Source organism: Oncorhynchus kisutch, linkage group LG6 (assembly GCF_002021735.2).
Source record: "Oncorhynchus kisutch isolate 150728-3 linkage group LG6, Okis_V2, whole genome shotgun sequence".
Taxonomy (NCBI): domain Eukaryota; kingdom Metazoa; phylum Chordata; class Actinopteri; order Salmoniformes; family Salmonidae; genus Oncorhynchus; species Oncorhynchus kisutch.
The window spans coordinates 28,940,848-28,953,453 of record NC_034179.2 but is presented as its reverse complement, the minus strand read 5'-3'; the positions used below and the strand labels follow the sequence as shown (position 1 = coordinate 28,953,453).

The 12,606-nt window shown below is 42.8% G+C and overlaps 1 protein-coding gene across 2 annotated transcripts in view; it reads left to right on the top strand.

The window, feature by feature from the left end:
• Positions 1-6,904: 6,904 nt before the first annotated feature.
• LOC109892633 (platelet-activating factor acetylhydrolase IB subunit beta-like) overlaps positions 6,905-12,606 on the top strand; it is a 41,272-nt gene continuing 35,570 nt past the window's right edge. Inside the window, exons 1-2 of one of the 2 annotated variants that reach the window (XM_031826543.1) lie at positions 6,905-7,472; positions 7,945-8,026. In XM_031826543.1, the coding sequence (XP_031682403.1) occupies positions 7,384-7,472; positions 7,945-8,026 (171 nt within the window). In that variant the 5' untranslated portion in view covers positions 6,905-7,383. The remainder of the gene's footprint in view (positions 7,473-7,944; positions 8,027-12,606) is intronic. The other variant, XM_020485317.2, reaches the window with a different exon arrangement.

Sequence of the window (12,606 nt, the reverse complement as noted above, 5' to 3'; positions counted from 1 at the left end):
TGTGGGAACTCCTTCTGTCCTTCTGTTCCAACTCCTTGTAACGGCGTTCTTCGTTTGTTGAAAGAGAGTCGGACCGAAATGCAGCGTGGTGGTTAATCATGATCTTTAATGAAGAAAACGGCGATACATGAAATAAATTATAAATACAAAAACAACAAACGGAACGTGAAACTTATTACAGCCTATCTGGTGAACACTACACAGAGACAGGAACAATCACCCACGAAATACAAAGCGAACTCAGGCTACCTAAATACGGTTCCCAATCAGAGGCAACGAGAAGCACCTGACTGCTGATTGAGAACAACCTCAGGCAGCCAAGCCTACACTCGACACACCCCTAATCAACCACAATCCCAATGCCTACAAAAAAAACTATACGACAACACAATAACCCATGTCACGCCCTGGCCTGAACAAATATTTAAAGAAAACACAAAATACTAAGACCAAGGCATGACAGAACCCCCCCCCCCCAAGGTGCGGACTCCCGGACGCACCTCAAAACCATAGGGAGGGTCCGGGTGGGCGTCTGTCCATGGTGGCGGCTCCGGCTCGGGACGTGGACCCCACTCCATAAATGTCATAGTTCCTCCCCTTCGCGTCCTGGGATAATCCACCCTCGCCGCCGACCATGGCCTAATAGTCCTCACCCAGCTCGGGACTGAGGCAGCTCGGGACTGAGGGGCAGCTCGGGACTGAGGGGCAGCTCGGGACTGAGGGGCAGCTCGGGACTGAGGGGCAGCCCGGAACTGAGGGGCAGCCCAGAACTGAGGGGCAGCCCGGAACTGAGGGGAAGCCCAGTACTGAGAGGAAGCCCAGTACTGAGAGGAAGCCCAGTACTGAGAGGAAGCCCAGTACTGAGATGAAGCTCAGGTAGGTAGTAGGCTCCGGTAGATCCTGGCTGGCTGGCGGATCTGGAAGATTCAGGTTGACTAGCAGATCTGGAAGATTCTGGTTGACTAGCAGATCTGGAAGATTCTGGTTGACTGGCGGATCTAGAAGATCATGGCTGACTGGCAGATCTAGCTGCTCTATGCAGACTGACAGCTCTGACTGCTCCATGCAGGCTGACAGCTCCTTGCAGACTGGCAGCTCTGGCTGCTTCATGCAGACTGACAGCTCTGACTGCTCCATGCAGGCTGACAGCACCCTGCAGACTGGCAGCTCCTTGCAGACTGACAGCTCTGACTGCTCCATGCAGGCTGACAGCTCCTTGCAGACTGACAGCTCCTTGCAGACTGGCAGCTCCTTGCAGACTGGCAGCTCCTTGCAGACTGGCAGCTCCCTGCAGACTGGCAGCTCCTTGCAGACTGACAGCTCTGACTGCTCCATGCAGGCTGACAGCTCCTTGCAGACTGACAGCTCCTTGCAGACTGGCATCTCTGGCTGCTTCATGCAGACTGACAGCTCTGACTGCTACATGCAGGCTGACAGCTCCTTGCAGACTGACAGCTCCTTGCAGACTGGCAGCTCCTTGCAGACTGGCAGCTCCTTGCAGACTGGCAGATCCCTGCAGACTGACAGCTCTGACTGCTCCACGCAGGCTGACAGCTCCTTGCAGACTGACAGCTCCTTGCAGACTGGCAGCTCCTTGCAGACTGGCAGCTCCTTGCAGACTGACAGCTCTGACTGCTCCATGCAGGCTGACAGCACCCTGCAGACTGGCAGCTCCTTGCAGACTGACAGCTCCTTGCAGACTGACAGCTCCCTGCAGACTGGCGGCTCCTTGCAGACTGACAGCTCTGACTGCTCCTTGCAGACTGACAGCACCCTGCTTACTGGCAGCTCCTTGCAGACTGGCAGCTCCTTGCAGACTGGCAGCTCCCTGCAGACTGGCATCTCTGGCTGCTTCATGCAGACTGACAGCTCTAACTGCTCCATGCAGGCTGTAGAGAAGAAAGGCTCTGATAGCGCTGAACAGGCGGGAGACTCCGACAGCGCAGGAGAGGAGGAAAACGCTGGCTGCGCTGAACAGGCGGGAGACTCCGACAGCGCAGGAGGGAAGGAAGGCTCTGGCTGTGCTGAACAGGCGGGAGACTCCGACAGAGCAGGAGAGGCGAGGCGCACTGTAGGCCTGATGCGTGGTGCGGGCACTGGTGATACTGGAGCGAGGACACGCACAGGAAGCCTGGTGCGGGGAGCTGCTACCGGAGGACTGGTGTGTGGAGGTGGCACAGGATGTGCAAGGCTAGGGATGTGCACAGGAGGCCTGGTGCGTGAGGCTGGCACCAACTTCACCAGCCGACTAACACGCACCTCAGGACGAGTATGGAGCGCTAACTCAGGTGCCATCAAATCCCCGACACGATCCGTCGGACGAATATGATATCTATAGCACCAAGCTAGCAACTCCCTCATTACTCTCCACTCCACTTTCCCCATTAACTCCTTCACAGTCTCTGCTTCGCTCACCTCTAACACCGGCTCTGGTTCTGGTCTCCTCCTTGGCTCCTCACGATAAACAAGGAGAGTGGGCTCAGGTCCATCTCCTGACTCAGCCACTCTCCCTCTGAGCCCCCCCCCAATAATTTTTTGGGGGTGACTCTCGGGTTTCACTCTGTGCCGCCGTGTCTGTTTCTCCAACTCCATTCGCCTATAGCCTTCTTCGCACTGTTCTAGCGAATCCCATGCGGGCTCCTGCACTCTCTCTGGGTCGGCCGCCCACCTGTCGATTTCTTCCCACGTCGTATACTCCATGCCATTGCTGTCCATAACGTCCTCCTTTCGCTTTTCCTGCCTGTTACCACGCCGCTCGGTCCGTATGTGGTGGGTGATTCTGTAACGGCGTTCTTCGTTTGTTGAAAGAGAGTCGGACCGAAATGCAGCGTGGTGGTTAATCATGATCTTTAATGAAGAAAACGGCGATACATGAAATAACTTATAAATACAAAAACAACAAACGGAACGTGAAACTTATTACAGCCTATCTGGTAAACACTACACAGAGACAGGAACAATCACCCACGAAGGACAAAGCGAACTCAGGCTACCTAAATACGGTTCCCAATCAGAGGCAACGAGAAGCACCTGACTGCTGATTGAGAACCGCCTCAGGCAGCCAAGCCTACACTCGACACACCCCTAATCAACCACAATCCCAATGCCTACAAAAAAAAACTATACGACAACACAATAACCCATGTCACGCCCTGGCCTGAACAAATAATTAAAGAAAACACAAAATACTAAGACCAAGGCGTGACACTCCTGTTGGAAAAGCATTCCTCATGAAGCTGGTTGAAAGTGTGCAAAGCTGTCATCAAGGCAAAGGTTGGCTACTTTGAAGAATCTCAAATCTAAAATATATTTTGATTTATTGAACACTTTTTTGGTTATTACATGATTCCATATGTGATATTTCATAGTTTTGATGTATTCACTGTAAATCTACAATGTAGAAAATAGTATAAAATTAAGAAAAACCCTTGAATGAGTACGTGTGTCCAAACTTTTGACTGCTCCTGTACATAGTATTCGTATTTAATTCAGTGATTGAAATGATGACCCCGTCCCCAGTAGCCTATTCTAGCAGGCTATTGGGAAACACAACCACTTCTTACCTCTTAATCGCATCGCTATTCATATTGTATAAATTAGTCTGTCAATTTGAACTAAGCAAGCTGCTAAGTCGTTCAGTCTACATCTTCTCTCGGCTACTGAAATTAAATGTAGGCCTATTAGGGGCTATAGGCTACCTGCTTTTAAGCAAACCATGGCAAAATTGAATTACAATCATAAACCCAAATTTGAGTCTGTAGCCAAAGCCTATTGAAATGATGAGTCAATCTCGCAAATGGGCCATTTGTAGTTTTAACATTTGGAACATAATAACAGCACAATTGACAGAAAATAGCCTAACATTAGTTTTTTATGTTCATCCAAGTGTTTCTTGCTCATAGATTTCGAGATCCTCTCTCCAACTTTTATCCCTCAAACTCTCCTGTCGGATTTATCTACAGTTATGCACATGCCTAACAAGCTGCCCACTCAAGAAAAAGCTTCAAACTATAACCAGTGCATGCAACCTGGTTCAGGTTATCAGTCAACCTACCAGGGTAGTTACAAACAGCACAGTAATGAAATCATCAACATGTATTGATCACATCTTTACTGATGCTGCAGAAATGTGTTTGACAGCAGTATCCAGATCCATCGGATGTGGTGATCACAATATAGTAGCAATATAGTCCAAAGGTTGGGCCTAATAAAGTGTAGAGGTCATACAATAAGTTTTGTAGAGATTCTTATGTTGTTGATGTAAAGAATATTTGTTGGTCTGTGGTGTGTAATGAGGAGGAAACAGACCTTGCACTTGACACATTTATGAAATTGCTTATTCCAGTTACTAATAAGCATGCACACATTAAGAATATGACTGTAAAAACTGTTAAATCCCTGTTGGTTGATGAGGAATTGAAAAATTGTATGGTTGAGATGGATGAGGCAAAAGGAATGGCAAATAAGTCTGGCTGCAAAACCAATTGGCAAATGTACTGCAAATTAAGAAATCATGTGACTAAACTGAATTTAAAAAATAAACTACAGTATCAAACAAAGATAAATGATAAATTAAAAGATAAATTAATTAAATTACATTTTGGGAAAAAAGGCAAATTCAGTTACATCGTTCATTGAATCAGATTTCTCATTCATCACAAAACCGACTGATATTGCTAACTTCTTTAATGATTTTGTTCATTGGCAAGATTAGCAAACATAGTCATAACATGCCAGCAACATACGCTGACACTACACATCCAAGCATATCTGACCAAATTATGAAAGACAAGTATTGTAATTTTGAATTACGTAAAGTGGGTGTGGAAGAGGTGAAAAAATGATTGTTGTCTATCACAAATGACAAGCCACCGGGGTCTGACAACTTAGATGGAAAATCACTGAGAATAATAGCGGAATATATTGCCACTCCTATTTCCCATATTTTCAAAGTAAGCATTCTAGAAAGTGTGTGCCCTCGGGCTTGGAGGGAAGCAAAAGTCATTCCGCCACCTAAGTAAAGCCCCTTTTACTGGCTCAAATAGTCGACCAATCAGCCTGTTACCAACGCTTAGTAAAGTTTTTGAAAGAATTGTGTTTGACCAGATACAATGCTATTTTACAGTAAACAAGTTGACAACAGACATTCAGCACGCTTATAGGGTAGGACATTCAACAAGCACAGCACTTACACAAATGACTGATGATTGGCTGAGAGAAATTGATGATAAAACATTTGTAGGGGGTGTTTTGTTAAACTTCAGTGTGACTTTTGACATTATCGATCATAGTCTGCTGCTGGAAAAACAAATGTGTTATGGCTTTACACCCCTTGCTATATTGTGGAAAAAGAGTTACCTGCCTAACAGAACACAGAGGGTGTTATTTTAGGAAAGCCTCTCCCACAAAATCCAGGTAGAATCAGGAATTCCCCAGGGTAGCTGTCTAGGTCCCATCCTTTCTTCAATCTTTACTAATGACATGCCACTGGCTTTGAGTAAAGCCAGAGTTTCTATGTATACGGATGACTCAAAAATATACACGTCAGCTATTACAGCGACTGAAATGACTGAAATGACTGCAACACTTAACAAAGAGCATTATCAACAAGGCAGATCCTACAGGCTTTTGTAGCACCTGGACTACTGTTCAGTCCTGTGGTCAGGTGCCACAAAGTGGGACTTAGGAAAATTGCAATTGGCTCAGAACAGTGCAGCACAGCCGGCCCTTAGTGAGCAAACATTAAAAACATGCATGTCAATCTCAAAGAGATTGATTTCATCACTACTTGTATTTGTGAGAGGTACACTCATGCTGAAAACACCAAGCTGTCTGTTTTTATTTCACCAGGCAAGTCAGTTAAGAACAAATTCTTATTCTCATTGACTGCCTAGGAACAGTGGATTAACTGCCTTGTTCAGGGGCAGAACAACAGATTTTTACCTTGCCAGCTTGGGGATTCGATCTTGCAACCTTACCTGCCACACCAGCACACAGATCAGAAACCCATGCATGCCCCACAAGACATGCCACCAGAGGTCTATTCACAGTCCACAAGTCCAGAACAGATGATGGGAGGTGCACAGTACTACATAGAGCCATAACTACATGGATCTCTGTTCTACATCAGGTAACTCATGCAAGCAGTAGAATCAGATAAAAAAAAAACAGATAAAAATACACCTTATGGAACAGTGAGGACTGTGAAGCAACACAAACATAGGCACAGACACATGCATACACACATATGATAATATATGCACTATACACACATGTACACATAGATTTTGTGTTGTAGATAATGCGGTAGTGGAGTAGATTCTGTTATGAATGTATTGTAATGTTTTTAAAATTGTATAACTGCCTTAATTTTGTCAGACCCCAGGAAGAGTAACTGCTGCCTTGGCACAAGTTAATTGGGATCCATAATAAATACAAATACATGTGCAAAGGGGATTCATGTACAATTATAAACTGGGTGGTTGGAGCCGCTCCTCTTAGCATTTGCCATATACCACACCCTCCTCAGGCCTTATTGATGAATTATATACCTGGTTTGAGCCCTGAATGGTGATTGGCTGAAAGCCGTAGTATATCAGACCATATAGCAGGGTATGACAAAACATGACTTTTTACTGTTGGAATTACTTTGGTAACCAGTTTATTATAGCAATAAGGAATCCCGGTGTTTGCGGTATATGACCAATATCCCACGGCTAACGTCTGCCGTTGCCTCATGCTTAAGAATAGCCATTAGCTGGTATGTTGGCCATATACCATACCCCCTTGTGCAAATGATCTAACGAGTTTAATAATGGTGAATTATCTTTTATCTTGCCACATATTCAACTTCCTTTATTACGTCATGTTATAGCTTGCAATAATTATCATATTGAGGAAACACGAATTTTCGTCGTTAGAAGTCGTTTGAAGTTACTCTGATATTCCTTCTTAATTGGCTCGATAACGTTATGGGAAAAAGTTTTACTGTATTAATATGGAAACTCATCTCTTGCTGTGAAAATGATGTGGCTAGTTAAGGTCTTTTGGGAACATTTTCGGTAGTAATTTGGCTAGAAATTTTAACTTGACCTGGCAACCCTGCTGGAGAGCGAAAGGGAGGGAGCAAAAAAGGAAACGTCGGATGCTGAAGAGCGGGAGGTTGGGTCGACTCGACCGATAAGTTTCACATTTAGAACAATCTCTTAGACATTTGTTTTGCAGATAGTTAATTGTTAGAGTAATAGAGAAGCTATATCGTAGTTCTTTATTGACAGGAAACGAGGAGCTACTTTATCACTGTTAGTTGCTAGCCAGCTAACGTTAGCTTGCTAGCATCCAAGCGCGAGAGCAGAATCTGCACCGACGCACTATCATCATTGGATGCAAAACATCGGAGCCGTGCAGCATCCGTGCGCGAGGAAATATTCTGGTTATATTGACAAGAACTACCCATCATCAGAAGCTTTCAGGTACAAGGGATAGGGCTGATTGACTCGCGGGCTTTCCGTGTGTGTTTGTCGGGAGAGACAACAGCGACAGTACGCATTTATTAACGCTGCTTCTTGGGTCGTCTAGCATTGTCCTTTCATAATTCAAACTCAAATTAAACTTGCTGAACTGCTAGCGCTAAGGACAGTGGGTTGTTGTTATCAGTAGATACGATGTGTGCGAAATTCCAGCCCTTTGCCTTCATTGCCCTCGCATCGATGTTGTCATTAGATTCTCCCTACCATCCCACCCCTGGCTGTCTGTGAGGCCTCCCAGCAGGCAATGTTGTCTCACCACCCACTCTGTGCACAAACCGAAAGCTAGAAGCTAGCCTCAACAACTTTGTCAATAAAAACCTACCAGGTGTTATTCTTCAGGGCATATTAATGGAAATATTATTTTTTATTGTGTGTGTGTTGTAACGTTAATTCCTCTGTGATGTGTGTCTGATAGGATGAGTGGCGATGAGATGAACCCAGCAGCAGTGGCCCAGGCAGTGGAGGATATACAGGGAGACGACCGCTGGATGTCCCAGGTTAGTCGACCCTACTGCCTCTAACTACACCATACTGTCCTGTCAGTAACTGACCTGACGGACTCGGACTCTGCAAAACCTAAGGTCACTGATTCATGGTAATACGTGTGTGTGTGTGTAGAACACATAGAGAGAACCTAACATGGATGGAACAGAGAATCATGTCCATCTTAAATTCAATCTCCATCTCCACCAATATGTAAAAAATCAAATTCTAGTTGTTACATGCACCAAATACAACAGGTGTAGACTTAACGGTGAAATGCTTGCTTACTAGCCCTTCCCAACGATGCAGAGTTTAAAACAAATAATGAAAAGAAAATAGTAACACAAGGAATAAAATACACAAGAATGGAGCTACACTATATATACAAAAGTATGTGGACACCCCTTCAAATTAGTGGATTTGGCTATTTTAGCCACACACGTTGCAGACAGGTGTATAAAATCGAGCACACAACCTCCATAGACAAACATTGGCAGTATAATTTCCTTACTGAAGAACTCAGTGACTGAATGTGGCACCGTCATAGGATGCCACTTTTCCAACAAGTCAGTTGTCAAATTTCTGCTAAACTAGAGCTTCCCCGGTCAACTGTATGCACTGTTATTGTGAAATGAAAACGTATAGGAGAAACAATGGCTCAGCTGTGAAGTGGTAGGCCACACAAGCTCACAGAACGGGACCGCCAAGTGCTGAAGTGCGTAGTGCGTAAAAATTGTCTGTCCTCGGTTGCCACACTCACTACCGAGATCCCAACTTCCTCTGGAAGCAACGTCAGCACAATAACTTTTCGCCTGGAGCTTCATGAAAAGGGGTTTACATGGCTGAGCAGCCGCACACAAGCCTAAGATAACCAAGTGCAATGCCAAGCACCGGCTGGAGTGATGTAAATCTCGCCGCCATTGATGAACCACACTTCTCCATCTGGCAGTCCGACTGACGGATCTGGGTTTGGCGGATGCCAGGAGAATGCTACCTGCCCCAATGCATAATGCCAGCTGTAAAGTTTAGTGGAAGAGGAATAATGGTTTGGGGCTGTTTCTTCATTGTTTGGTCTAGGCCTCTTAGTTCCAGTGAAGGGAAATCTTACCGCTAAAGCATACAATGACATTCTAGATGTTTCTGTGCTTACAAAGTGAGGTCCATACAGAAATGGTTTGTCGAGATTGGTGTGGAAGAACTTGACTGGCCTGCACAGAGCCCTGACCTCAACCCTATCAAACACCTTTGGGATGAATTGGAAGGCAGACTGCGAGCTAGGCCTAATCGCCCAACATCAGTGCCAGACCTCACTAATGCTCTTGTTGCTGAATGGAATCAAGTCCCCACAGCAATGTTCCAACATCTAGTGGAAAGCCTTCCTAGAAGAGTGGACCAACACCATTAATGCCCATGATTTTGGAATGAGATGTTGGACGAGCAGGTATCCGTATACTTTTGGTCATGTAGTGTGTATATACAGGGAGTACTAGTAACACGAGGAATAAAATGCACATAAATGGAGCTATATACAGGGAGTACCCGTATCAGATCAATTTGCAGGGGTATGATGTATTTGAGCTAGATACAGTATGTTCATCAAGGCAGGGTAAAGTGACTAGGCATCAGGATAGATAATAATACGATTAAAATAAAGAACTGAGTAGCAGCAGCATATGATGTGTGTAAAAGTGTGTGTGGGTGATTCTCATTAAACCATGTCTGTGATGAATTCAGATACAGTGCCTTCAGAAAGGCCTAAATTCAACATTTTATTAAATACATTTTTGTAAATACATTCTTGTTCTCATTCATCTACACACAATTCCCCATAATGACGAAGTGAAAACCAGTTTTTAGAAATGCTAGCAAATTTATTGACAATTAAATGCAGAAATACAGTATCTCATTTACATAAGTATTCACCTGAGTCGATATAAGAGCTAAGAGCTTTGCACTCCTGGATTGTACAACATTTGCCCATTATTCTTTTCAAAATGTTACATGCTCTGTCAAATTGGTTGTTGATCATTGCTGAACAACCATTTACAAGTCTTGTCATAGATTTTCAAGCAGATTTAAGTCAAAATTGTAACTCGGCCACTCAGGAACATTCACTGTCTTCTTGGTAAGCAGCTCCAGTGTAAATTTGGCCTTGTGTTTTAGGTTATTGTCCTCCTGAAAGTTGAATTCATCTCCCAGTGTCTAGTGGAAAGCAGACTGAACCAAGTTTTCCTCTAGGAGTTTGCCTGTGCTTAACTCCTTCCATTTTTTTTAATACTGAAAAACGACCCAGTCCTTAATGATTACAAGCATACCCATAACATGATCCAGCCACCACTCTGCTTGAACATTTGGAGAGTGGTAATCAGTAGGGTGTTGTATTGTATTTTCCCCAAATGTAACACTTTGTGTTCGGGACAAAAAGTTACTTGCTTTACCACATTTTTTGCAGGTTTACTTTAGTGCCTTGTTTTATTTTTTACCCATTGTGGTTCGATCTGTGTTTGAAATTCACTGCTCGACTGAGGGACCTTACAGATAATTGTATGTGTGGGGTACAGAGATGAGCCAGTCCTTCAAAAATCATGTTCAACAGTCCATGCAATTTATTGTTACTTGTTCAGCACATTTTTACTCTTATTTAGGCTTGCCATTACAACGGGGTTGAATAATTATTGACTGAAGACATTTAAGCTTTTCAAATTGTATTAATTTGTAAAAAAAACACACAAAAAAACAGTTAAACTTTGACGTTATGGGGTATTGTGTGTAGGCCAGTGATGACAAATCTCAATTTAATCCATTTTCAATTCAGGCTGGGGGTGTGAATACTTTCTAAAGGGACTCGTAAATCATTTACTTTCATATTAAGGCTCACTATGCTTGGTTTCTGGCTCTTTAATCTGTTTTGGGCTTAAATCTTAAGTGTAAATTTTTTAAATAATAGTCTCATTTCTGTAATACTTTCGGGTCCAAGGACTTTACATGCATTTAATTGCTAAAAATAACGGTAACGCTTTACTTGACACACAGCATCATAACACATTATGACACGGTCATATCCATGTCATATGTCATAACAGCGACATAACACTGTCATTACACATATATTTAGACCTGTTGTGATATGTTGCATTATTTTGTGGCTGACTATGACACCTACATAAATGTCAACCTACACAAGGCAAAACATTCCATTACACCATAAACATACTGTTGACAAGTAGGCTATGTTATATTACATTTTCAGAAATTGACCATATTAAATGATCATGGTAATTGTGCACACATTGATGTCAGACATGCACCTACCCCAGTGCTCTGTTTCTGATGAGAATGTAGGAACAGATTTCAGTGGCAGGACTGATGACTGACATAAGGGCGTGTACCTGATAGGCCGATCTAGTTTATAAGATTATGATGGTCGTAATGCTTCTTGACTGTGTCATAAAGTGTATTTTTTTAGTCGTAAGTGACACAGGATGGTCATAATGCCTTATGATATTCGTCATAAAGTGTATTTTCTACAAGTTATTTAAAATATGACGAAAGGAAAGTTCTTGGCAGGGAAAAAATCTTTGAATAAACGTGGGTTTTGACATGCTTATGTCATAACCAGCCATAAAATAACGCAATATATGTCACAACAGGTGTATATATGGGTCATGACAGTGTTTTGACCACATTATGACAGATTATAACCTATGTCAGCTGTTATGACATATTATGACATGGTTATGTCCATGTCATAATGTGTTTTTACGCTGGGTGTCAAGTAAAGTGTTACCAAAATAACTAACATATTTAATTAAAACCTATGAAATATTGTTTAAAGTGCTACATATTCAAAGACAGTTATAATTTCTAGGTATTCCAATCACAAACTAGTCATATTTTAGACCAAACATGTCTGAGCACGTGTTTCACATTACCATATTATTTATTGATGTTCCTGTACAAAGTACAGTGTTTTTGTTTATTTATTTTGACCCATAATGCATTACTAAGAAGAGAAGATCAAAGATGGCTACAAGGTAAGCTGGTCTCTTTTATTATGTTTAAATTGATAATTGTCCTCTTAACACAATTTAGCCATTTTACATGACCATTACCATAACTGTGTAATACTTTGAGCAATATTATTGATTAAACTATTTACAGTATAATAGATTAGAAAGTGCATGAATATATTTTTTTGGAGTGCAGATTGGTCTCCTGGTGTGGTTTAAGCATTGTTAGCACATTCAATTTTGTTGTTTTTCTTTTAGAAAAGTGATTTTTAAGAGGGGAAACCAGGAGGAAAATATTCTGACCAACCACCGCCCCTTCCAGGACTATTTCGTTTCCCACCACTGCAAAAATAAAATATAGGGGAAACACTTTGTTTTTTAAAGACACATTACACTTAAAAATCTACATTTTGTCTGTTTTCAGAACTCAAAAGTGGTCTTCGGCCATCCTAGACCATCTGTTTTGTAGATTCAGCTCAGCTGTATGCAAACAATCCACAATGAATGGAAAAGCACCAAATTTTGTCCTGATTTGTGGTGGTTATCTTTTCCACTGAAGACTAAACTTCTTTGTGTTATATTAG